We start from the raw sequence: 27,865 nt of genomic DNA on the forward strand, positions 1-27,865 counted from the left end.
GCGTGCGCGCGTCTCCTTCTCTCTTCGTTCCAGCAAAAATCAACAATAATATTACACAAATTTCTCCTCGTCCTACCTGTGCTCTTTGCCCCCCGCGCCAAGTGTTACTTCAACAAAAAATATGTAATTATCAGTAAAAGGAAAAACTAGAAATCCGTGTGAATATGTTTACATGAAATGTAAAACTAAAAAAAGTGTGTGAAATAATGTGCTGACAATTTTTAACATCTCCAAAAAAATATATTTTTTAATACATACGTTCCATCGTTCGTTGTTTCTGGGGTGCGTTCTTCTTGTTTTATATTTATTTTATATACACAAATTTCTCCTACACATACATACACAAACAATCAACCGATAAAAACTGACGTTTTGCTCTGGCGCTTTGTTTCGCGCGGGCTAATTGACAAATATTGCCGAAGAATACAACAAAAGCGAAACAAAAGTAATATAAAAATTGCAACAAATACAATTGAGTGTGAGAAGCAACAAGATGCACCTTCATTTGGTTCTCTCTTTCTATCGCTCTTGTGCTCTTTGCTCTTTGCTCTTTGCTCCTCTCTCTCTCTCTTTAGCTTCAAGTGCATGAAACAATTTGAAGTTGATATATTAAAAAAACGAAGCGAAAGGGAGAATCAGAATCGACGCTCAGACACTTAGACGCCGACTCGCCTAACAAAAGAGTTTCCCAGTGTTTGAGTTTTCAAAGTTATTCGAACTGCAATCGAGATCGCAAAGTATTAAACAATAAATATAGAAGTGCTACTTATCATGAAAATAGGAACACTTTAAAAGGTTCAAGTGCGTTTTTGATGCCAAACGAGCCTCTTGCAGTAAAAAACCGTTTAACAGCGTAAACAAAGATTAAGCATAGAACATACAAACATATTTATGTATGTACATGCATATGTGCATATGTATGTGTGTTCAGAAAATGTAATAAAACAAGAATAAATCTTTTAGTAAATTGACATAACATTTTTAAGTGCAATTTTCTTTAATCTTTAATAAAAACTGCAAAAGAATTTAATTTACATTTCATTTTTAATTTTTGCTATACCAATTCGTATTCAGAAAATTCTAAAACTATTCACTATGAGCTAAAATGTCATATAAAAAGTGTACCAACTACCATAATTAACCCGCAGAAAAATTTAAGAATATTAAACATTAAATTAAAAAAATTATTTTTAGTATCCCAAACTCTTTTCCATTTTCCCATTAATTTTAATGGAAAAACTATCACATTTCATCATTATTTTGTGGGGAAATATGATGAAACACATGAAGACAAATCAAACAAAGTTTGAAAATGTTTTTAAAGCAAACTTTTCCTTCGTTTTGAGCTTTTATTTATCCCTTGAAAAACGCCCAAAATACATGAAAGCGTATTAATTGTATACCCATCCTTCATTTCTTTCATTACAGCCTTCCATAAATTCAACAAAATATAAAAGTAAAAAAGGAAAAAGCGAAAACCAGACAATGACGGCGGAATTATGAAATTTTAAAGAAATCCCCAAAAAGCGAATAAAAAAACTGCCAACAAAATATGTTTAATGCAATGAAGTAAAGGAAACGTGTTTCAGGGCACCCAAAAACGTTGTATATATAAACCAGATTTACATTTAAAACTGAGATATATAAGAGGGATATATACAAAGTGTGGCAGCAGCAAAAGTAGCCGCCAGCAGCAACAAAACAAAAAGGCAGCAAAACGTTCACAAAAAGGTGATAATGATTATTTCCAAGGATCTTTTCATATTTGGCGAACAAATTTTTGCAACAATTATACCAGAAGGTGGAGCAGCAGCAGCAGCAGTGGCAACACAGCAGCAGCAGCAGCAGCAGCAGCAGCAGGAACAGCAGCAACAAAATCTGCAACATCTGCAACACCAGCAACAACAGCCGGCAATTATAGCTACAACAACAGCAGTAGGAGCCGCAGCCACTGCGGCAACTTCGTTGGTAATAAACTCGACGGCAACAGCAGCATCAGCAGCAGGAGCAGCTGAACAAGTTGTAGAAGAGTCATTAAAAGCCGCAACAGCAACAGCAACAGCAACACCAGCAGATAAACAGGAAACAGTTGCAGTTGCTCCTCTATCCCTGCCCCTGCCACTGACACTGCCACTGTCTCGACCGCTGGCCATCCGCAAGACGGCAAAAATTTCAAAAATTCCAAAGGAACCCGAAGAATTGAAAGCCAAGAAGAAGACAAAGTGTGAAGCAGCAACAACAGCCACCACCAACGCCACACCAGCAGCAGCAGCACCAGCAGCAGCAGCAGCAGCAGCAACATCAGCCACTAATTACGAAAAAATGCCAATGAATTTGATGATTGTGGAAAGTGTTGAGACAGTCGATATGGGATCATCGGACAATGACAACGAGACAACGGAGCAGGTACCGTTGGTGAGTGCCAGTCGTCGGAATCTGGCCAAAATCGTTGCCGATTGTCGGCTACAAATCGAAATAGAGCCGACAACGGCAACAACTGAAGTTGCAACAGAACTGGCAGCAGCAGCAGCAACAACAAAAGATATGGTAGAAAAAACAACATCTTCGTCTGCCTCTACATCATCTTCCAGCTCAACATCATCAGAATTTACGCACACATCACAAACGACAATACCAAGTACGGATAATCTAACGTCATCCAATGGACTGGCCAATATGGGCAAAAGCATTTTAGTTGATGCCAAAAGGTGAGTTTTCAATCACCAGTGACCCAATTTTCAGTACCATAGCTACATGTTGCGGGGTACGCTACATATTTGTTTGTATACATGTATTTAATTTTGTTTTTTGTGTCGGGGGAAAGTGTTGCCAATCAAAGGGTGCTTTTTTTCATGCAAAAAGTTCTAGCGTTGAAAGCTCATTGAAAGTGCATTTAAGCTTAAGCGCTGCTAATCCTCAGTTGTATTGTTGTTGTTTACAATTGAACTTTAAATATGTTTTACAATTATAAGCAGCTCAGTCGAAAGGCGATTTATTTTGGTGTTTTTTTGCAGATCGATTTTAATGGTAGTTTTCTTTTATAGCGAAAATATCACAGACTCTCAAGAAAACACATAACAAATATTGAGCGAAAGTAGCCCTTGGCTTATTGGATAACTTGCATTAAAAACATAAAATTCCCCTTCAATTAAGTTGCTGCTCAATTAAAACTTAGCTAAAAGTTATGCCATAAAGGTGCTGGTCGGTCAACGGCAACGGCAACAACTCCTAGCCACGTATGTACGAGTATGCTGCGCTGCCCTAATTGATTACCCATCGGCCTACAAACCCGTTCTTCAACTCTACCCGCACTTGGCCCCTGCCGAGTGCCTTTTTGTCCAGAGATTAACTAGGGTATCATTCGGCTTTTCAGGCTAAGCGACACAGAGAGAGAGAGAGAGTGGGGGATTAAAACCTGCAAGCTGCAGCATCTGCTTTATCGTTGGAGCTTGCATCCTTCGCATCCCCTACCTACAAAACAAACCAAAGAACAACAGGCCAAAAATGCAATTTCACCTTAAAATTTGGGTTACATTTTACACGGATACATAAAGAATACACACGTACACGAAAGCCACACACACACACACACACACGAAAAAAATAAAGTCAGAATAACAGAAAAAAAAGCTTGCGAAAAAAAGGCTTCCAAAATGCACTGGGGAAATGCAGTTAAACGTCGAAGAGGCAGCTACCCTGTAGAAATTTTAAACATGAGATGTTTACCTAACAAAAAATAAATATTAAGACACCTTTTACTTACAAGTAAACTGAATGCCAATCACTTTTGGCCAATAACCCAGCCCACATGAATGTCTCTGCTTTAAATCTGCATAAGTCCCCACATCTTCCTGCGGACAGTCCTATGTTTAGAGCACATTTTCTTCCAAAATTAATCACAAATGAAGTGCACTTCAAATATTTAATTATGTAAGTCTGCTTTCTGCAGCCTGCAGCCTGTTGTGAATATTTATGAGACTCTCCGCTGTAAGAGCATTCAAGAAAAAATAAACAGCAACAATTTTGTATGCCTCAGGAGAGAGGCAAAAAAAAAGCGAAAAACAGAACTGAATTCTGAAGCAGAAGGAGCAGGTTTTTGGATGGAGGCTGCTTGTTGCACTTCTGTTGCTGCTGCTGCTGCTGCTCCTCGCTTACTCATGTCTCATGCCTTGTTGCACTTAATGGGTGGAGGGGGATTATTCACACATACAGACGCGTGAATATATAAATACAAGTATCAACATGTGACCAGTGTTGCCAGCAGCTGTTTAAGAAGCATATTCTACAATATTTTTAAATCTTGAGTGTAACTGAATATTATCTCTCGTTGCATTTCCTGAATTTTGTGGTTTTTCTGGCTCACTGGAATAAGTTATTTACAATTAATGTCTTGCATTAACACATTTCTGAGCAATTTTCCCTAGAAGCAATTGATACAAAATGTGCCAAGCAATTCCTTTGATGCAGCCATCCCTTCTGGCATTTTTTAGCACACGCAACACTGCATCTAATTATAATTATTATTCTGCTGTTATCTGTTTTTAATCCACATAAATCCTAGCTTAAGTGGAGCTTTTGTATTGTGATATTTGTGCATTGGTCAAATCAATGAACGATTCATATATAAACCAGTGAAACGATAAAGTAAGTAATATACGACAACAGCTTTGTGTCCCCAGTGAATGAGTATTCCATTCACGTTGCAGCTTTTGAATACGTGATCCATTCACGACTAGCCAGTTAACAGTGTAACAGATTCAGGCAAGACATCATCCATGATTTCGATTGTTGCGATTTATTAATAAAGATTTGAAACAATCGATCAAAACACACAAAAGCCAAGGAATTTTATGCTCAGTGAAACATTTGTTGTATTTTGTAAGTTTTTCATTGGAATGCTGTTCAAAGAAATATTTAAATGAAATGAGCACTTTACTGAACGATTTATTCATTAATTGAAGTGATTCGAACCAATCACAGCATCCTTTCAATTCTGTTTCCTGTTGCAAGCTCATTCTGAATGATTCATTCCTTGATTGTTCCTTGGTGGTTCATACAATTCTGTGGTTCTTGCAGCTGCCAAACCGAGCATCCATTCCAAGCCTCTTCTGCTGCTGCAACCAAAAAAAAACTGGGTCAGATCTGAACCAATTTTCAGGCAAAATTGCGACAAGCAAGCAGAGCAGCCAAGAGCCAGCCGCTAACTGGCAACAGGCAATAAAAGCAGCAAAAGCGAAAATAAAACGTGCCACAAGATAAAGTCAAGCCAGGCGCAAGAGATGCAGCATATAAAAGGCATTTGAATTGCTCTTGCGACTTCCAAAAGAAGTCAAAAAGAACTATAGAACATTTTGAGAGGTTCGTATAAGTACAGAAACCCCAGAAGCATATCTCGAGTGACTCGTTTTGGTTTTTTAAATTTAACAAGAATATTTTTTGTTGCAAAATGCTTCCTTCTTGCTTGCTGTAAAGCTGCCAAAATATGCCCCACTTGTACACAACAAAATAAGGAAACGACGAATGAAAAAAATCGCAACTTTAATTTGAATTCCTGAAGTGCCTGCGCACAGTGAGTGCAAGTTGTATGCATGCACGACGCCGACAACAACAACAACATACATTTAGCAGCTGCGACATTGAGTGCACTTTGAATCGCATAATAATTGAAAAATTTATGTTAAATGCAGATAATGAGGCCTGCCATGGCGACCCAACAATGTTCTCATTGTAATTTAATTTAGTTAATTCGCCAAACCACCCAGCACAGATCCCTCAGATATCTCTCCTCTCTCTGCACGTAATTGACTGGCCCAACTCTCTGCTGGAGTCAGTCGTCGCTGGCTGGCTGTCTGGCTGGCAGTCCGTCACTCAGCTCCATGTCCATGTCCGAGTGACAAACGAATTAAAATAAATAATTGAAATCACCAGCGACCACGAGAGAGCTTTTGCCTTTTGTCTAAGAATTGCAAAACAGATCGCCGTGGCCCGACCAAAATGGCAATGATTATGTTTATTTCTTGATTTTCCACGACGTATTTGCATTATAGCCCACACTTTAATTGGGCTCCCAACAGTATCCACGTCCAAAAGGGCAACACACGAAACACAATTGTGTAACGAGTTTCCACTCTGCGGATCGCACGAACTTAATTGCAGTTCAAATGGGAAAATAGACTTTTGTAGGTGAATGTGGGTCGTTTTGTACGTCAGTAAGTGTTGAGATGAGAGCTCTTGAAGGTTTTTGCTAGTGTTCTTTTTTTAGCAAGTGTTTTTAGTTCTTTGGAGATGCAAAAAATCATATTTCAAATGGAGTTTAACATTTGATATATTTTCTAAGAAATTGCCTACAAAAATGTATCCAAAACTTTGCTAAAAGACATCACTCTTAAAGGGTGCCCACAACAATATCTGCTCCTTTATCCAGCCAAAAAACCCATTCCTAAATGTATGCAAATTTTATTGTCAGAAAAGAACTCATTCAACAGTCTCCTCTTTCAAATTGTTATCTATTATAATTCCGCACATCTGTCATTTTATTTTTGCGCCATTTATGTAAAACCATCTGTGGGATGAAATGCCCTCAGCCAAAAGAAAACTTAAAATTTGTTTATAGAACTTGCAAATACTCAAAGTTGGTAAACAGCAGAGGAGGAACCACATTTGAATCCCCACAGCAAGGAGCACTCCATTGTTGTTGTTGCTGAGTGAGCATTTCTCTCTCTCTCTCTCTCTCTCTGTGGATTCCCTCCACCAAAAACAATTGGCTTGGGGATCAAATTCCTCCAGCGGTTAATGTGCGATTAAAGTTTGTTGAACTCTTTTGCTGTGGCGCAGAGGGGGAAGCTCAAACAAACCATTTGTTAGAGGTTTTCTGTTTATTTTGCTTTGGCTTCTAGCAGCGTGAGTGTTTGTTTTTTTTTTATTGAAAAACTCTATTGGAAGTGGAGTAGAGCATGCCCTGAGACGACCCAGACTCCGACCATAGACAGTGGCGGCCCACACACAAAAAGTATCCAACGAATTGCAGCCGCAGGCCTGGCAAACAATGGGCAATAATCGCAACACAGAAAGTCAGATATATTTGTGGGTGCTTGGAGGGTGTTCAATTATGCAATGGCAATGCACAGGAGAAAGGTTTATTGCTTGAGGCTCTCTCTTTCTCAGAGTATAGTTTGTGGCCTACAAAATCGACATCAAATACACATTGAAATGCAGCCAAAGGATTTGCTGCATGCAAATACATGTGCAACCCATAAATAAGTGTTGTACAACGTCAAAGAGCATTATTGACACATCACGTGCTTCACTTGGCTGGTTTTCTTAAGCAAATAAATATGACACCAAATTTCCAATAAGCCTTGCTCCTACGTATATTGCAACAGTGTAAACTTTAGGCTGGACAAACGCATAAGCTGCTGGGAGAGCAAAAGGTGGAATATCTTCAACAGAAACAACTTTAGAGGGTATATTTTTTGGGGTTTCTCTAAAAGCCTTTTTAAGCTAACGTTTCTCTTTCTTTGAGTTCCTATAAATAAAAGCCAATTAAAGTCAGGATCAAATTTATTAGAAATTCCCCCCCAATACATGCTCGTAAATATTTTGGGTTCCTTCTCGCTGTACCAGAATGAACCGGTTGCTGTGAGTTGTTAGGCGCCCGCGTATGTAGGTCAAGTTTTGGATCAACTTGGATCACAAATCGCAGCAGCAAGAGGGAAAGAGAGAGAGAGAGACAGCGACTGCGACCGATCCACAGGCGTGCCAAATTCAGGCAAAATAAATATTTTCGGGTTTTTGGGTTGGGTTTTGGGTTTCATATACGGGCCTAGAATAGATGCTGTTGAATAGATGGGCTAGAACACAAAAGGATTGTGTATGGGTTCATAGAAGAATGGTTTTTTTTTTTTTTTTTTGACAGGTAAGCCAACCCGAAAGGGGTGCAGCTGCGATTGGCCGTCACAAAAGCTTTTTCCTAGAAAATGTAAGCTGGCAACTTAGTAGAAGTCCTCCTAGAGCTCAAGTATTGTTCCGTGTTGTTTTGTTTGCTTCTTTTATATATTTTTTATTTGCATGTGAAAGGCTTTTGTTCGCATGAGATATGAAAACACATGAAAGAATACAGTCCTTTTGGCCTCAGTCCTTTCTGCTGGCTGACTGCAAAATGTCAAAGAAGATGAGAATTTGCTTTGGGCTTGCAAAAATCGTATGCAAAAAAATAAAATGGAATATAATGAAATATTCAGAAGTTGTATTTAAAATTTGTATGTAAAACTATTTGTTGTCTGATTCATCTCCTGACTATTGCCATTTGATGTACCCTTAAATCTAGCTTTTATTTTCATTTATTTCCATTTAGTTTCTTTCTCTTCTGCTGCTTTTTATAGTTCATCCTTTCCGTTGTATTACATTCCCATTGGCATGCGATTTACACCACAGGAAAACGACAGAATCCTTGCGCTTACCACATTACGAACGATTTTTCAATCTAAATGTTTTGTAATTCAATGGAATTTTTGATGTTCTTGGCTTGTTTGATTTCTATTTTTATTTCTCCCCTGTTGACTATTATTTTACTAAATAACTTTTAAAAGTTACAGATTTTTCAGTGAGAGAGACAACTTTGAGGGGGTGTGTGATTCGTGTGTGGCTCACCCACCTTTCTGCACTCGTTTACAGAGATTCCTTTGTGTAACAAAAGGTCTACCAGGGAACGTGACTTCATTTGAATGTTGAGTAATTGGATGAAGTCACGTAGGAAATAGTATTTTGTTGTTTACTTTTTTATGTTTCAATTAAAGAAATCCTTTAAAAGTTTAATTAAATTCCAAAGGCTTAAAGTGTTACATAAACTCTATAGAAACTAAATCAAATACATCTTTCGAGTCACTCTTTGCAGGAGTTTATTTTCACATTTTATTTATTTTAGCAATTGGAAGGGTTGTGGTTATAAATCCGTTTTAAATCGTTAAATTGGCAAACATTTCTGATCACCATTCGTGAAACGATTAGTAAAACAAATCATCATCGAGTCTCTGGAATGTGGCACGAATATGTGTGGTGGAATTGTTTCAAATGCTACAATGAGTCAAAAGCACTGTAAAAGATTTACGTTCATTGCAAAACAATTCTCTAGGCAGTAGAGTCTGTTGTGCTGAGGCAAAAAACTTTCACTGTAAATGCATTCGATATAGAACAGCTGCATTCAGCCGATGAACGAACAAATCGTATAATCAAATCTAGAGCAAACACTGTGTGTTCCAGGAATACCCCAAGTAGTATTTGTAGATTCTATTAGAATCTTTGTTTTGTTTGTTGCAAGTTGAATGCACTTTTCTGCTTTGAGATTGAGAGCAAACAAACTTGAACACATTGAATGTGTCTGAGATGTGTGATGTGCTTTTCTTTTCCCTTCCAAGTACATACTCGTAGTATCTACATTTTGTACTTATGTACCTCTGCACTGTGTGTGTGTGTGTGTGTGTGGGCGCCCAGAAGCATCCCGGTTCCCGGGACAGACGACAGAACAAATTGCCAGACCGCACCGAAACAGGAAAACGCATTGCGCAACGAAATGCGCACAAAAAAAGAAGTACAAAAAAACAAACACAAAAAAAATACAGAGCAAATAAAGGAGAGAAAAATTGCAATTTATTATAATTTAATCTGGAATAGAAAATAAAATAGAGACGGAGGGCTGTGTTCCCGTCCCATCCCATTTCGTTCCCGGCGAGGCGCTGTCTGCCTCGTTTGGGTTTTATCTACCGTTAGGCCCGGCAGTGTCAATAACACAGCGAGCGAAAGAGTCACCAATAGCACGGGAAAAGAGTGCGAGAGAGATGTATAGCTAGATCGTGGGGTGGGGAGGAAAGCACAGAGAGACACGTGTGCGCGGGCGTTGATGACTGACGACGAGCGAGTCGGTGGGACATGGCAATGGGAGTGGAACATATAAAGAGAGCGTCGGAGAGAGAGAAAGAGAGGGGACTGTGACCGGGGACAACTGCACCGCGGCGGGGGCCAGCGAACAGCAATGGAGGCCAACGTCGGCGTCGCTCTTTGACAACTGTCACTGTCACAGTCACAGTCACTGGAAACCGAAGACCAACTGCAGCGCCAGCGACGTGCACCATGCACAGTGCACAGTGGTGTCAGATGCCATGAAAAGTGGTGTGAAAAAGTGAAGTTTATTAATTATGCACCCATTATAAAATGGGTTCCTGACTTTCAAGCACACATAATACATACAGTTAATTAGATAAAATTCTTTCCAAATTGAATTAACCCTTTCCCTTTTTCTCCACACCCAGAGCCACTGTGCCCCAGGCAGAGAGTCTGTGGTTGAAAAGTGCATATGCACACATACGGAGTATCTCTATTGTTGCAGCTGATGGCACATGTAGATGTGGTTGTTGCTCTTGCTTAGCAAAACGAATAAAAATTAATTCAAAAATAAATTATTGTCATTGCCGTTGTTGTGCTGCTTTTGCTACCGATGGTTGCTGTTGTTGCAAGTTATTAGTTTAAATTGCGGTTGCAGCGTCAAGAATCAGCGACCATATATATCTCTCCCGCTCTGTTGTACTACGAGCATTATTATTGAAAGAGCTCCAAATTGTGGCTGTGGCCGCTGGTCGAGTGCATTCACTTCTATTGCACGGATTTTACGGCCTTTGCAAGTTCATGCCAAATGAACGTTCTTGAACCCGTGCCGCGCCAGTCATCATCTGCCTCGGTTATTATTCCACATTTGATTAGTTTTGTATACCCGGTACGCCATAGAGTGTGGGCATGGGGTATATTGAACTCATGCAAGTGTAGGTTGAGTGAATGAACTCTGTAATTTACTTATACTCGTTAATAGATATATTACAATTACAATGGAAAGTACTACTGGCTCTTGCATGCATAATAAAAACCTTAAGAGTAAGACAAACAAGTGACTCGCTCGCTTCCCCTCTCCCAGCGTTGCTGAGCATCTAAGGCAGTATTTGTATAGCTCATTTATTTCCGCAATGACTACCGGGTATCCCATTGTCGAGACAATCGCCCAAAGCATTCCCCTCTCTTGTTGCAATTCTGTTCTATCTTTTGTTTGGCTTTTACGAATATTCATTTTACGGCTGCACCACATGGCGTATACGTAAATACGTATACTTTACGAGTTAAACTGCAGTTTTTTTTACCTTTACTTTTTTTCTGGCTTTTGTCAGCAGTAACACCGTGCCACATTCGCACCGCTTACATTTAATGTAATGTATTTTCATGTGTACGTAATGCAATTTCAATATTGTCGGATTATTTCAAATGAATTGAAGTGAACATTTAATTAATCTGTTCTTTTCCATTTTCCACTTAATAATCTGATGTAATGTAACTGGAAAATATGTGTATGAAGATATGTTCAATAGTCCAATTAACAAAATATGTTGGAGCAAAAACCCCACAGATACTTCATTTACTTCAGCGACAACTCATCTATGGCGTTGAAATGATCAAAGAGCGATAGCTGTGACTTATTAAATACAACCTTATCAAGCGCTTATTTCAAGACGATTGCCGCAATCGATACTCAAAATAATGCTTTTCGTTCTAAGAATTGTATGCCAGTGCCGAGTTGCCAAAATCATTTGTAATTCTTCGAATTATTCCTGCAGCTTTCCTTAACTATTTTATGCATGAACACACCTCCTCAGCTGCTTATCTTTCTTAATTTAATTTACCGTAAATATGCAACTTTCATGAAGTTAAAACTTTAATGTTTTTATATCTATAAAAAATATATACCTGAGTGTTGTAATTTATTTCTGATATTTACCCAACTGCACTAGATGCACCAGGAAGTAAATTTATTTTCAGGAAGTTAAGTCAGGAGGTTACGTGAACCTCCTAAAACTAACACCTAACACCCATTGCTCGTGTTTTCGAGTGCATCTCTACCACAACCTGCCGCCCCCCTGTGCCATTCAAAAAAAAAGCGTCTGGCCTAATTGGCGCCCCCGACATTAGTTAATTTTCCGGCAACCGAGACACAGGTCTGCTGTGGAGACCCGACCGGCAAACTGTTGCACAACACGCACATAAAGCATTTCGTCTAAGTATCCTTTTGGGCCGGCTGCTGACCAGCATTGAATCACACGAAAATCGCAAAATAAAAATTTGCCAGAGCAATAAAATGTTTACCAAATGCATTTAGCCAGACGCCGGGCCATAAAATAAATTGCTTTGGTACAGTTTTTGTGTTTTGTTTTTTTGTTTTGCATTGACTCGTTGGCTTTATTCGCTTCGGTTTGTTCGGCTGGAATCGTTTTTGTGTAATGACATTAGGCCAGAATAAATAAATAAAAAACATCAAGAAAAAAAAAAAACCAAAAGGAAACTGTGGCAAGAGATTTTTGCTTTTAAAGCGCTTCAGCATCAAATCCCAAAGTTTATGAGTTGCAATTTTTTTGTTTCGACCAATTGGACTGCATTTGCTGTGGCACCATTATTAAAAGGCAAATAAACAAAAACTGGAAATACAAAATAATAATTGTAAGAAGTAAACAAGTCAGAACGAATTGGGATAGAGTCCATGGCTATAAGATGCACCAATGTGTAGATATTCTAAGAGATGCATATATGAAGAGTCTTTCTAAGTAATGTGCGGAGCCCTTCATACCCCGTCTACCCTTTATTCACAGAATTTATTTTGTGCCAGTCAAACACTCATTGGCAGTCACTCACTCACTCCAACAATGCACCAGTCTTGTGGCAAAGTAACATTAAGATCAACAACAATAAGATGAGATTAAACAGAGTTCAAAATACAACAGGCAAAAGAACCAGAATAAAATGCGGCTAATGCTAATAACTCAAAGGTGATTTTTTAAAAAAAACCGAGAAACTGACAAACAGGCAAAGTGCACAAACTGATGGAGCAACTGTTCCAAAGTCAGCTCCAATCCAACAGATAAACCATCAGCTACAAACTACAAAAGATGACTTAAAACTTCCAAAGAGGAGCCGCTTAGCTGCAGTTAATGCTCCCAAGTCCATTTCTCTCAGTGCAATCGCGTGCTTGCCATCAAGAAATGGCCAAAATAATGGAAGGAAAGGAAAGCAAAAAAAATAAAAAGACGCACTCATCCGCTTCATCTTTCACTCCATCTGTTCTCGGGGCTGTTGCCATGCTCTGTTGTTGGCCCCCATATAGAGGATTTCGTGAAACCTATAGACCTACATTTCAAACAAATTGCCTTGCCTCTCTTCTTCTTCTTCTTCTTGCGTCTCTTTTTCACTGCTTACCAAAATGTGTCTGTCGGCCGGGCCGGATTGCCTGCGTCTTGTATCTCTCTTCTCTCTTTTCTCCTTTTTTTTTCTCTCCTACTAATGTGTTTGTGATGCCATCAAGAATGTGCTTGTTGTTCTTGTGTCTTGGGTTCTTTCGCTTTTAAGTCGTTTGTATCTTTCTTTTAGTTATTTTCGGGTGTTCTTCCGAGAAGCGAATGCATTAACAACAACAAAGAAGGAGAATGGCAGACTGGGTCGAAGCATTGAATACTCTTTTGTCATGAAGTTGGGGTCAACATTTTTCCGAGTTGCAGAATCACTTTGAAGTCCTAGCAATAAAATAATCAGCAGACAGTTCTATATAATATTTAAGATCCCACCTCAGGCCATTGCGTTACAAACTTCTTCTCAAAATCATACCACCGTCTTTTGCAGGGTACACCAAACAGAAAAACAAAAAAAAAACAAGAACAATGATAATCAACTTAATGATCATGGGAGTTGCTGGAGGGAGGGAGCGAGCAAAGAAGAGGCCATGGAGTCCAAGAGTCAGTTAGTCAGTCAGTGTGGCAGAGAGTCGCGACTCCTCTCTTTCTCTTGCTGCCTGCCTGCTTCTCTCCTACATCCAGCAACTTCTTCTAATCGGCTTTTTTTGTTGTTTCTGCTTCATCATCAGTTTTGTGTTTTTATGGTTATTGTTGTTGCCTTTTGACTACTGCGTCATCAGGGGCAGCACCAGCAGCAGCAGCAGCACAATGCGAAGATCGTGCTTTATCTCTCCCGCTCTTGCTACATCTCTCTCTCTCTCTCTGTTTTTTGTTGCGGAATGGGAGGGGAGTTGAGTGCCGTCCGTCTTCGTTCCGCTTGCGGCATTGGGTCTTCACTTTCGCCAATTCTGAGCTCCACTTCGCAAGTTCAATGGCCGGCAAGCCGGCGTCTCCGTCTCCCACCTCCTCCAGCACACTGGCTGCTGCTGCTCGTCTCTGCTGCTGCTGTTGCTGCTCTGCCGTTGAGCGCCATTCGCACGTTCTGCCTCCTCTTCCCACTCTTGATTGGTGTTGGTGCGTTTCTTTCTCGTCACGTCTCTGGCTCTGGCTCAGGCTCTCTGCGCTCTCATCGTCGTCAACGTCATTTGATTTTGTATATTTGCCAGCAAGGTGAAGCAGAGTGTGAGGTAGTCCAAGCTCTCAGCCAAGCCCAGCTCAGCCACACCCACTCTCTCTAGTTAGTTCTCCTCGTGCCATGCATATTTAAATGAAAAATTTATTATAATACCCACACACTCAATTACACCTTACCTTCTCCTTCGTATGCATTGGTATTGTACATTTTCCTTTTAGGTTTGTTTGTTGTTCTTATTCTCTCCTTGCTTCGCTTTGCCTTGCAATTCGTGTTCGTTTTTAGTACTTTTGCTGCTGCATTTCATTTCGTTTCTTTCCATTCTATTTCTATTTCATTTCTTCCCCGTCCATTCCACCCACTCTTTTGTGCGTGAACATTGGCTTCGGTTAGCTTCTTCGATCCCTTGAAGGGTGGTAGGTGGGGAATGCCTACTGGCAAATATTCATGCATATTTATTGTCGGGTGCTCCTCTTATATGCAAATTTAATTAACTGCCTACAAATATGTACATACATTATTCGCAAATATTCTGCGACAAGTCCAATATTCCATAATTAGGCGGGACTCCACGTGTAGCTAATTCACGCTCCGACAAGCTCTCATTATTGGACAGCGGAAAAGTGTGCATACATAATATTATTTGCTTATTTAAGCGACCTAAAGTGTGAATAATTACACCATTAAATTAATTAAAATTCCGATACTCACACTTTAAAATCAATACTCATTGGGCAAACTCTATAAATTGACAAAGTAACTTTCTGATATTCGACATTGCATATAAATGCAAACACAAAATTAAACCAATTATTATTGATTGTATGTAAATACTTCCGTGAAATAGTTGCAACTTTCCCACATTTGCGTGCAGTGATTAGCTCACTCCATCCCACAGTATATCATTTTCACAACTACGCCCAAAAATTACACATTGCATGCGGCGGTGGTGAAGGGCTATTATTACCCTGTAATTAGGCTATTTACCGTACTGGAGGGAGAACGCAAACGGCGAACGGGGGGGGAATGGTGGAACGAAACAAGCTCAGCGAACTTAATAACACTTATTATAATCATATTTGGAACGTAATAAAACACGCCCTCACACACACACACACACACATAGAGAGCAAAGACTGAAACCCATATTTATATAGTTTTATTATGAGGAGGTTGGGCAAATAATCGCCACGAAATATAGTCGTTTACTTGCATAGATACAGTGCGTTTCACACCGATAAGATAGAGTTCAAATCTTGCTAAAATCTTCGGATTATGAGATGACTAGGAAAAATAAAATTCTAGAATCTCTCAGAATCCAATTTCTTGTGAAATTATTAAACACTGTACCGCAGAACTATAAGATGTATTTCCGCGTTTGACACAGGCTTATAGCCAAATTATAATTCTGAAACGCCCCGCACAAAACATGACCCAAATATGCATAAATAAAACACAATTTGAAAACAATTTCGGACAAAAGCAAAATTGTTATAAAAAAAGTACAAAAAGCTAGCAAAGTTCAATGATCAGATAATTGTTTTATATGTCCCAGTGACAGAAAATTGGCTCAACTCTGCCCGCACGGGCTGTCAGAGCTGTCGTCAGATGCAGATGGGACTGGGCAGGCAGGCGCTCGTACATTTTAGACAGCTGCAAGGCCGCGCCAGAAATTTACCAAAAGAAATATTATTTGTTGATCAAAAAAATATCTAAAGCTATGCACACATTTTGATGTACATATGTATGTATGTAAGTGCACATAGTTGCAGATGCTTTAGACTTTTCTCCGCCTTTCGCCGCCTGCATTGTTTATGAAATTTTGCTGCCTCATTTTCCGCACTCAAAGAGACATTTTTGTGTCGACTTTTTCCCCAAGTTTCACTTGGTTTTCTTTTCTGTCTTTCCCCCCTTCCTCTTGTGTTGTCTTTTGGTGTGGCTTCCAGTCGCTTCCAGCAGCAGAGGGACTGTCCACAAGAGCTCTTGGCCTCTGCAGTTCTACTTATATAAATCTGACTGACATCTTTTATTCACAAATCGATAGATCATTGATATTTTAAAGATCAAGAGATGCATTCAATTTGCTCTCCTATTTAAATTTCAACTATTTCTGTATCAAACACCACCATATACAGCTCCTCTGTGTTTCAAGGATTATTCAATAAATAATTTCATTTACCCAAGGGATTCCAATAATATTTTAGACAGCTGTGAATAGACGTTGTGCCAGCCATGGGTATTGGTATTGTCCAGCAAAAGCTGCACTCAACTGCATATTCAATATTTGCACAACTAATTCACACATATTTTGTTTTGTTTTGTTTTGTTTTGTTTTGTGTCGCTTTTGTTATTACTGGAAACACGTATGGGGGGTATTGGGGATATTTAACTGTTAGATGAAGTGATGCAATGACAGGCCAACAGTCAGGGCGAAGACAGACAGAGAGTGACACACACACACAGACAAAGACACAGCAAAGCTAGTGCCAGGTGGGGTATATTCGCATTCTCAACTGATTGCGCTGACCCAATTGCAGTGACACTTTCAGCCAATAAATTGCATTTAGTATTTTTCTTTCACTTTGCCGGCTGCTTTCTTGTGATATTTTTTCTGTTTTTGTTTTTTTCTCTCGCTGGCAATGCAATTTCCACAGCATTTTTATAATTTTTACATAGTTCATAAAGTTTCTTGAAGCATTGAGAGAAAGTGCGTAAGAGCACAAAGACACAAAAAAGGAAAACACTAGAAACTGTGTCAATTAATATGCTAAATTATACACATCTCCCGTGGCAGTATGGATGGTTGGTCGCTTGGGAAAGGGGAGTGCATGCCATGGCTTGAAGTGGCAGACCGACGCCCCAGATGGATGCCAATCAATTGCTAACTAGGAAGCATAATTCCCAGCTCAACTAATTACCACACAATGACGTGAAAGTTCGTGAAACCGCAGTCGCAGTCGCAGTCGCAGTCGCCCGTTGCCAGTCTGAAGACTAAGAGCTATAAGTATCTGCTCGTAAATACAGGGGGGAAGCTAGAGCTAAAGCTATAGCTGAGGCTGAGGCCGAGCCTGGTGGGCCCAAGCCCATGCCGAAAGAAAGAAAGCGCTTTCTTGTTTCATTTGCAATATATCTCGCCGCATCTCATGAAAAGTCACGACACAACACAACCTAACACACAACAATTTCATCTGCGTTTTGAATCTTTATTGCAACTTGAACCACTCGCAAACAAAACCCATACACACACCCCGGCGTATGCGCGATATTTGCTTCCTGCCCCCAAAGTGGCATCGCCTCTGACTGTGCCTCCCAGCAACAAGTGCCACTTGACACGACTTGGCTTTGTCGTCGTCTTCTCTTGTCGTTTCTTTCGTCTGCTTCGTACTACTTGTTGCTGGCTCTTTCTTTTTGTTGTGGTTATTTTCTTTCTTTCTTGTTGGCCGCTTGGGAATGGTTTTGACCCCACATTTCAATTACGAGTACGGCCACCAAGTAAAGTTATATAACGCCAGGCCCCAGAGCCCAGAGCCCAGACCCCAGACCCCAGCTGGTGCTGCACCAGCACCGCAGGTCGATGGGAAGGCCATTTAAGGTTGTTTGTCATTGGCATATTGGTGTTTTCGGGCGTTTTCGATGTCTTCCGTAGCGTATGAAGCGCTGCTGCCATGGTTAATGGCTGTGGCTATGCATTTGATGGCTGGCTGAGCATGTGCCCAGCGGGCAGGGCAGGGCAGGGCAGGGCGGTATGGTAGCTGGCTTTGAAACAAGCATTAAGGGTAAGGGCGAGCTTTTAAACTTTAAGGGATGCTGGTAGGAATGGATGAGGGTTTGCAGCTAGGAGTCTGCAGTGTAGATTGATGGGGTTTTAATGTACACAATGGGTACATAGGAATATAATTAATATCAGGAAGGAACAATTTATATGAATGAATATTAAGTACCAGCAGATATTTTATGATACTGAACAACCTATAAATATAATAAAAGTTAAATGAAACGATAAATAAGAGTTTCAAGAATCAACTTTCACCTTTTACAAATTTAACGTTTGAAGATGTAACCCACGAGAAAGTAGCATACTTTTGAGAGTTTTTACCCATCGAATGTCCTTTGGCATGCAATGAAAATGCTAAAACTTATCCCAAACCCTACAGGATGGCCCACTAGTCCATACTCTTAGTCTTAGCCTGGCTTGGACTTTGCTAACACCAAAGTTGGTCAACTCTGAAAGTAGTTTTGGTGCAGTTGAAGTTCTGCTTTCTATCGTCATCATCTTGCCTCTTGCTGCCGCCTTTCCAATTGAATTTTGCCAAGCAGAAAAAGCCAAGTCAGTTGGAGAGAAACACCCACCCAAACATGCACAAAGCTGCGAAGAGGGACACAAGAGAGGAGACTCCCCACACTCGAACTGGTCTCGCTCGGACACATGATATAAATATGCTTGATATGCATGCATAAATTACGTATACGACATGTTGTTTTGGTGCCAGTTAGTTAACTGCCATTCCTCCTGCTCTCCGCCCTGACTGCCATCCACACAGCCTGACCTGCATTTCCATGCCAAGCCACGCGATTCGGGTCCAATATCGAAAGAGAGTCCAAAACCTCGACGAGGTTCTATGCCAAAAGCCTTGGCACATTTGTCAAACACATTCACGAAAAAAAAACTAGGAAATCAAGACTGGAATCGAGTGTGGAAACTTTTGATACCCTGATTGTTTAAATAAAAGTTATACAAAATAATTAATTTTGATTGAATTGTTGTGAGCTATGAAAAGTCAATGAAGCTAGAGTTTGTTGAGATTTCCAAAAATATTCCAGAGACATTTTTGATTTATAATTTAAGTCTCATTTAACCTAGAAATCATACTACCCTCTTCAAGGGTATAAAAAGAGCAGACAAATTTGAATAGTTTCTCCCCACCCTCCTTCGGCAGAAGGCAACAAATTAAGGCAGCAATAAATAACAAATCAAAAAGAAATGACCAAAAAAAATCAAATAAAAACCAAAGAAGACTCAAGAAACAACGAACGAAAAAAAAATGCTGCCGAAGAATTGGGTCAGTAACACGCCAAAAAAAAAGGCAAAGCATAAGAAGCAGCAGAGAGGAGCAGGCAGCACCGCACTCACACGAAACGCAAGAGAAAGATAAGAAGAAGAGAAGGAGCAGAAACAGCAGCAACAACAACCACAGTAAGAAAAAGAAACACTGGAATGGATAGGTGGTGGGACCGTCAGAGAGGCAGAAAGAAAAGCAAAAACAAAAGCAAGCAATAAAAAAAGTCAATTGAGCGTGGTCATAGCTAGAAATAACAAACAAAAATTCACATAAATAACAGGTTACGAGTACGAAATACCATCTAGTTATGTGTAATTTGGTAGTGAGAGGAAAGTGATGACAGAACGGGTTAAAAATAGTTCTTTATTAAATGCTGGCTTACTTTATTCTGGGTGCTATACTTGACCTATTAACAGAAACTTAGAAATACCCTCGATCAAAAATAGGTAACACACATTTCATGACCACAACAACATGCCCTTGTAATCCACGCTGAGCACAGGGTACCATAAGAATGACGCGACAATCCAAAAGCAAATACAAAGAGAGCATCAGGGCAGGAGGAATTTATTGTCAAACGTTTTAGGAAGTTCAACAAAAGCGCAAAAAAGCAATAATAAACAACCAAAACATTAATTAAAACAGAACAGAACATCAAATAAATTGCACAAAATTCGTGACCCAATTCTTTTAAATGATTTTGTTTTCTATTCATCTTCTATTTATGTATATTGAAATTTGTAAACGGCAAACGGCGCTGTCGTCACAGACGACGACTGCGGTAGGGCAGAAGCAGCAGCGGCAGCGTCAATGAACTCTGCAGGCCCGGCCCTTACGATATCCATTATACGATATGCGCACACACACTTCCATACGCATGTACATGTGTACGATCATCTGTTTTATTTGGCAACTTGTTTAATATCGGTCAATGAATTCCACCACAACAAAAGCAGCAGAAATATTTAATACAAAAAGCAAACGAGATAAGAATTTCAAAAATGTTTCTTTCGATTGCGTGCGACACGATACACGCACACACACGGAAACAAGAAAAGAACAATAATGTGGCTTAGAGAGCCGAAGTTGTGTATACACTTGCAGATTCATTGTTGCCATTAATCATTAATCAAAGTCTTGCAATTCCAATCATATTGAAACAAAAACATAGGTAAATGTAGAACACACTTCCTCCTCCGCCGCCAAACGCCTTCTTCGCATCAAAGTACTTTTTCTTAAGTGTATTTTAATCAACAAATCCGCACACCACGCACACACACTAACCCAGTGGCACAGGGTCTCGTCTCTGTATGCAATGCCAAACTTTCACGTAATTCTTGCGTTGTTTTCTTTCCTCACCTCCACCGAGCTACCTTTCTCTTTCACACTCTTTCCTCTACCCCCCCCTTCTCTCTTTCACACGCTTTCCAGCTGTCCGTCTCCCGCTTCCAGACTGTGTGTGAATTATATTATTTTGTGTGTGTGTGTTTGTGTGTTTTTTTTTGCGTCTGTTTTGCTTGTTGTAAAAGTCAATAACCTTTTCGCGTATTCAAGAAGCCAGTTCCAGTTCCTCCATGAAGCGTTCCCCCAAAAGAAACCCCAGCAACAACAATAAACAAAACAAAACACAACAAAAATATAAGACTTAATTCAGAGTTAGTTTCTTCTCAGATTTGATGCTTCTGCTGGCCTTAATCAAGAGTCGAAATCGCATCAAGAGAGAAATGGCATCATAGTTGGGTTAAGTAAATTGATAGCCGGTTACTTGGTCAGTAAGGGTTCTTGGCCCCAAGTGGAGATTCGGTCAGCGTACGCTAATTACGTAAATTATGGTGTTGGCCCAAAAGTTTTGTGGTAGGTGTGTGCCATAGGGAAGTGGAGTGGGTTTCGTGGTGATTTTCGTGTCGAAAAGATGAGAGAGGTGATTCTTTAATGGATTGTGTAATTGATTAAGCTCTTGTAAGAAGTATATCAAAAATACTTTGAGCTGAAAATGTAAGAAAAACAATCCTTTAAAAACATTTCTTAACCTTATATCGGTCTGTGGGGCACCACAATGCTAATTAAATATGGAAACTAGGAAGTCGAAAAACCTCAGGAAATCTTTAACCCATCGCAAATGAAATTCTTTCTTCTACACAAAGTGACATTCAAGTTTTGTGCTGATGTCCAGGGGCTACTATTTGAGACCAGGCCTACGTGCTCTTTGGCACACAATCCGACAATTTGGGTCCGTCTCAAATGTCGTTTTCAAATTAAAAGAAAGTCAAATTGTGGGAGGAAAAGAAACCAAAGAAATTAAAACCACTTGTCCCAAGGCAATAAACACTACCATGCTGATGAAAACAGTTTCTCCCCCACTAAAAGCTACGAATGAGCCAAAGAGTTCATGTGAAATGACCCCCAGTGATGTCACGTGTTCCGCCAGCTGAGGTACAAAAATTGGTTGTTCTTTGCGAAATATTCACATTCAATTGGGATTTGTGCCATGTGAGGGCCATAATACAAATGGGTCAGGCCTGAACAATGGGAATACTCGGTACACTCGTAGTATGAGTCAGAATGGGATTTTTCAAACCAGAATGTGGGAATGCAGAACGTTGGCGTAAAGTTCAAAAGTTTTACTCAAAGGAGTAGATGGAAAGTGCCGGGGGAAATCTTTAACTGTCCTGGGCTTTGGCCGAAGCCGACATACATTTTGAACACATTTTCCATTCGACTTTGGAAAGTTAGTTTGATGGCTAAATTTCTTTTTGTTTTGCATCTACGTCAAGCGTCTGGTCCACGAGCGAAAGTATTCAACTTTGAACGTCGAAAAAACAAAACATAACAAAATACGAGCAGAAAACTCTTAAAACCAAAACTTTGTTTGTGTGTGAGGTGAAATTAATTTTGTTAAAATAAACTTAAAATTATTAAACCAAAAAAAAAAAATGCTAAATAAAATGAAGTAAGAGCTCTATAGCCGTTATTCAGACTTTAAGGACTCCACTACTAAGGTGTTTGTCATGGGATACAAAGGATACGGACTGACTTGTATCACTAAGCAAACAACTGAGTTGTTGAGTTATTTGCCTAGTGCTTGTATGCAACATGCCAAGGTGAAAGAGATTTGAAAGGTTTTTATTTTCCTAACTGGCTCTCTGACAGGCAGACACACCAGAGGATATTTTCTTGAACAGCTTCCTTTTAGGTGCCTGCAAAAGCATTCCACAGTGCCCTTCCTACAAGTAGAGGGTACAATACAACTTTTTCCTCGCATACTTTGCATGCAGCCTGGTGTGCCGCGCGTTGTCGTCTTCTCTCTCCCGAAGCTGACTGCATTGACCCCCACTTGGGCATGACGTCTCATTCTCATTCTCTGTCGGTGTTCTTGTTGCTATTGCTGCTGTCACCGGCTCTCCCTCGCACTCACGCACAGTGCGGTTCAATGCACTCGACGTGGCTCTCTATTTACTTTAGGCGCCTACCCACCGACGGAGGAGTCAATCAAAAATCTACATATCTGTATAATTTGGAAATTAAAATGTTTGTTAGGAATAATTTGATGATGCTGCTTCTGATACTGATTTTTGATCTGATTTCTGATCCAGAAATAGATGTTATAACCATAACGGTGTTATCTATAGTTTCTCTCTCTTTTTCGAATGTTTTTCAGCTTTAACTTTCGGCTAAAGAAAATATTTAAATAAATTTGATAGGTACACAAACAAACGAAACAACCAAAACAACAGAAACAGCAGCAGCAGTAGCATGGCTGGCAAGAGAAAAGAAGAGAGAACTGGCGCACCATGCAAGTCCGTCCGTCTGCAGAGGCTATTGACTCTGTCGGCCCACTGTGTGCGCTTGTGTGTGTAGTAGGAGTGAAGTCAAAGCATTGACCGAGAGTCAGGGCAAAAGGAAATAAGCAAGATTGAATGGTCAATATGTAGACGAGAAGTTACCCTCTAGTTGGATGTAGAAGGTGCATGCTAGCCAATAAACGTCCACGCAATGCGAGAAGAGCAAATATAATTTATGGTTTATTTGATTTTATTTCATTTTATGCATGTACAATGTACATAGTACAAATTCCTCTACGCTGGTTCATCATTGTATCCAAGACAATATGCCCTTGCTCTCCCACGACTACAGGGTACAATCAGAGAGCACGCACAGCTCCCCCTCCCACTCTAAGATCACGCTCTCTTTACGCGCCTCTCAGTATGGGTGCGTATGTGAGTGAGGGAGAGTGATAATGCGACCGCCACACATGTGATATTTCCGATAACAGTTGACAGTGAGACGACTCTGGCTTGGTTTTGAGAGTTGTAGATGGTGGGGGGGGGGAGGGGGGAAGGGGTGCCTGTGCTCTCTGATCCACTCTTTTGAAAGGGGAGACGAGCCGGGAGAACTTTTGTTGCATTGATTTAACTTTTGCCTGTCAGCGGCAGCAGGGTACTTTGACTTTTGTACGGACATGACAGGCACAAAGGATTTGTATCCGCTTGCGGAAAACTTCCCAAAATACATACTGCACTTGAACGATAAGGATAAGATAATTGCAGTAAAACAAATCTGATATGAAACAAATATAGCACATAATTTTCCACCTCAATAACTTACTATAATTTTCTTTGATTTCCATTTCAGTGGCACGCCAGCATCTTTGGCTTATCCCTTTATGAGTGGTCCGACACCGAATGTCCCAGCAGCCGGTGGGCCACAACAGCAGCCACAGCATCAGCAAGCCACTCCACCCACGCTACAGTTAACCTTTCAGAATCTGAACGTCTTGCACAACGAACGCAAAATACTTTCCGATGTGAGTGGATTTGTCAGGTAACAGAAACAAGAGCAAGCCATCAAGTAAACACACAATACAATAAACTGGAAGAAAGCCAACTACGGCAAGCCGAAGTTTATATACCCTTGCTAGAGAATAGGATAATAATACTCAAATTTTAATTGCATATAAAAGTTATGAGATATTCAGAAGAAGATTTTGTATTGATGATCACTCCGTGTGTTACCAACATTTGAAAAAAATTTAAAGTACAGTAAATAACAACCTGCAAGGGTATATAAAACCAGAACAAGAACTACAGACCCAGTGAACCAATGAACTAACCGTAATCTCTCATGCTTGCATGCTTCTTCGCTGGGCTCGCTCTCTCTCTCTCCCGCGCTCTCCCTCTCTCTTTGCAGTCCCTGCGAGGTGCTTGCCGTTATGGGGCCCTCGGGCAGCGGGAAGACCACGCTGCTAGACTGCCTCAGCGGACAGCGGCACATTGACAGCGGCAGCGTCTTCCTCAACCGCGAGCCGCTCTCCAAGAAGTGGCGTCGCAGGATCGGCTATGTACTGCAGGAGGAGATCTTTTTTCCGCAACTTACGCTCAGGGAGACGGTGGTGTACACGGCGCTGTTGCGTCTGCCCGAGTCCATGCCGCGGGCGGAGAAGATGCGCCAAGTGGATCACATACTGGAGGCACTGGAGTTGGGCTGCTGCCAGCAGACGCGTTTCGGGGACTACATGAATCGAGGTCTTTCCGGCGGTGAGAAGAAGCGCGCCAACATAGCCTGCGAGCTGCTGACAAATCCGTTGCTCATGCTCTTGGATGTAAGTGCAGCTCTCTTCAACTCTCAATGGCACTCTCTCTCTTAAACTAAACGGTACTCCCTCTTTCTCTTAGGAGCCCACCTCTGGACTGGACAGCCACTCGGCCATTTCGCTAATGAAGGTGCTCAAACGGTACGCACAGCTGGAGCAAAAGACAATTGTGATAAGTGTGCACCAGCCCTCGTCGCAGATGTTCCACATGTTCGACAAGTTGCTGCTGCTGCATCAGGGCCGCACCGCCTACTTTGGAGATGTGCACAATATTTACCGACATTTCGAGGATATTGGTGTAACCATCAAACCACACTACAATCCTGCTGACTTTGTCTGTAAGTAATCAGAATACACTCTGGGTATTACGTGAAATTTAACCACATTTTCCATGCTGCTTGCAGTGGAGCAACTGAAGTCCCATCCAGATATACGCGAGAAGCTGTTCGTAGCCGCCAAGGAATCTCATGGCAACTATTTGAACCGCAATTGCATTACCAGCAGCCACCATACCAGTGGAGAGCCCAAGGCCAAGAAGCAGCCGGATAGCATATTAATCGATGATATAATCAACAACTACTACAACCAGCATCATCATCATCTGCACCAGCCCCACCATCATCATCATCATCATCACAACCATCACCATCACCAGTACGAAAACTTACATCACACAAGCAGTGGCTGTCAGGTGGAGGAGGATGAGGAGGCAGCTCAACACTTGGTCTGGTGCGGAGCCGACTCGCAGTCAAACTTCAGTTCCTGCGCCTCCAGCGACTGTCATTCGTATAGTGCGGGCAGCGTACCGAATCATAATGGGGATGAGGACTGGCTGTCGTATCCCACAAGCTTTCACACCCAATTCTGTGTCCTGTCCAGCCGCAACTTCAAGGAGGCCAAGCCCCGAATGCTCTCCAAGCTCAATTGGTTCCAGACAATCGGTCTGGCGCTGATGGCGGGCGCCATTTGGTTCCAACTGCCCCGCACCGAGGAGTTTCTGCACGACCTGCAGGGCTGGATGTTCTTTTCGCAGACCTACTGGATGCTTTTTGCTCTGTTCGGTGCCCTCAATTCATGTGAGTTGTGCTGGTAGCTGGTTGCTGGCCTGCCTGCCTTCAATTTGAATCTACTTTGTATGCTTAATGAATCCTTTCTCGACAGTCCCCTCGGAGCGTGAGGTCATCAGCAAGGAGCGACGTTCGGGCGCCTACCGCCTCTCCGCCTACTATCTGGCCAAAATGTGTGCCGAACTGCCTTTGGTGGTCACGCTGCCCACTGTCTACCTCATGATAAGCTATCCCATGCTGGGCTGTACAAGGCAAGTGTTTGACATCGGCCCTAAGGAAGCAGCAAAATCTAATTTTAGCCTTCCATTTACAGCCTTAAACTGTTCTTCCTGATGCTCATCTTTCTGCTCATCAACACGATTGTGGCACAGAGCGTGGGCTTCTTTATTGGCGCCTGTTGCATGGACATGAATGTGAGCATTACGCTCAGTGCTCTCTACACGCTGGCCACCCAGCTCTTTGGCGGCTATCTGTCGTCACGCATTCCGGAGGGCCTCAGCTGGATACGCTACACGTCCATGATCCATTATGCCTATCAGAATATGCAGATATTGGAGTTTCGGGAGGGTCCAGCTGTTAGGTGAGCGTCCAGCCTGTTGCCATTGATTTCCTTTATTCATTCTCTCTGATGTCCTGCAGGTGCGGTACGCCTAGTAGCTATGAGATATGCAAACAGCAGACAACCGAATTCATTCCATATGAGGAAATACTCAAAGCACAAAATTCGACATCACCGCTCTGGCTGAACACGCTCATACTGATGATGTTCTTTCTGGTGTTCCGCTGTCTGGGCTATGCGGTGCTGCGCTACCTGCGTTGCCCCAAAAAGACGTGATATCCATGGGAGGATACAGCGAGAGAGAGCACGAGCACCGAGGAGGTGGAACCCCCAGTGATACGTTGCTCGTTGCAAATTGTTGTCTGCTAAAGTGCGCCAATTATGTGATTCAGTTTACTTTTCAAGCCACACACACACACCATTTATTATTACCTACTATTATTATTATTCCCCCCAAACTATTATTATTACTATTATTATTGTAGTAGCTAGAGGATAGCCAGGAGCCGTCGCGTATCTGTAAACGGAAATCTTTGTTTTGTTTTATGCCTTTTAATTGTTGGCCGTTCAAATTACAATTCGCTGCAGCAACCATAGGGAGAGAGAGAGAGCGGAGTGTGAAGAGAGTATATTTTAATGTACGTTTTAAAGTACCCCCCGCGCGCATATCTGGCCAATTATCCACATACATAAATATTAATTGTAAATTTAATATGAACGCTAGTAATTTTTTGCAAACATATTTTTTTTCGCTTGTGGAAAAAAACACTGTGATTTAGTATGCTAGTTTTTTAATTAGTTTTAAATTGAGTGCGTGTAAAGTAAATTGTGTCCGAGGCACATACTAGAAATGGAAAATGGAAACAAACACACACCCACACCTAATCGCATAATCAAGCAATTGTATGAAATTATGGTATAAATTGTATTTTGTTTGTATATTAACTAATTATATGTAATTAAATTTATTTAAATATACATAAACTGTACATGCAAAATGTAAGCAGAAATCTGTAAATTTGTTTAACTTAATTTTTGTATTTAAGTGCTTAATGCGCAGCAGAAGTTTGTGTTATTATGTTATAAGTTATAAAGATAATTTGTGTTTTTCGCTCCCGCTGCAAAAGTGAGTAGAAAAATCAGCATCAACGTGGAAGCTGTTTGCCAGACTGAAGCTAATTTCCGTTTGACCAGAATGAACGTG

The 27,865-nt window shown here is 40.9% G+C and overlaps 1 protein-coding gene across 3 annotated transcripts; it reads left to right on the forward strand.

The window, feature by feature from the left end:
* LOC117582479 (ABC transporter G family member 21) lies at nucleotides 1-27,679 on the forward strand. Of its 3 annotated transcripts, none has more exons than XM_034270229.1 (9): nucleotides 1-282; nucleotides 1,429-2,708; nucleotides 24,078-24,266; nucleotides 24,633-25,044; nucleotides 25,118-25,373; nucleotides 25,440-26,111; nucleotides 26,197-26,353; nucleotides 26,416-26,682; nucleotides 26,742-27,679. In XM_034270229.1, the coding sequence occupies exons 2-9, from the start codon at nucleotides 1,738-1,740 to the stop codon at nucleotides 26,935-26,937; spliced, it is 3,120 nt and encodes a 1,039-aa protein (XP_034126120.1). In that variant the 5' UTR covers nucleotides 1-282; nucleotides 1,429-1,737; the 3' UTR covers nucleotides 26,938-27,679. The 3 variants fall into 3 exon arrangements, with proteins under 3 accessions (XP_034126120.1, XP_034126121.1, XP_034126123.1); XM_034270230.1 differs by lacking the exon at nucleotides 1-282 and having other exon boundaries at nucleotides 2,243-2,258; nucleotides 2,294-2,708; XM_034270232.1 differs by lacking the exons at nucleotides 1-282; nucleotides 1,429-2,708 and having other exon boundaries at nucleotides 24,117-24,249.
* Nucleotides 27,680-27,865: the final 186 nt, after the last annotated feature.

The sequence above is a fragment of the Drosophila guanche genome, unplaced genomic scaffold, assembly GCF_900245975.1.
Source record: "Drosophila guanche unplaced genomic scaffold, DGUA_6, whole genome shotgun sequence".
In the NCBI taxonomy this organism is placed as follows: domain Eukaryota; kingdom Metazoa; phylum Arthropoda; class Insecta; order Diptera; family Drosophilidae; genus Drosophila; species Drosophila guanche.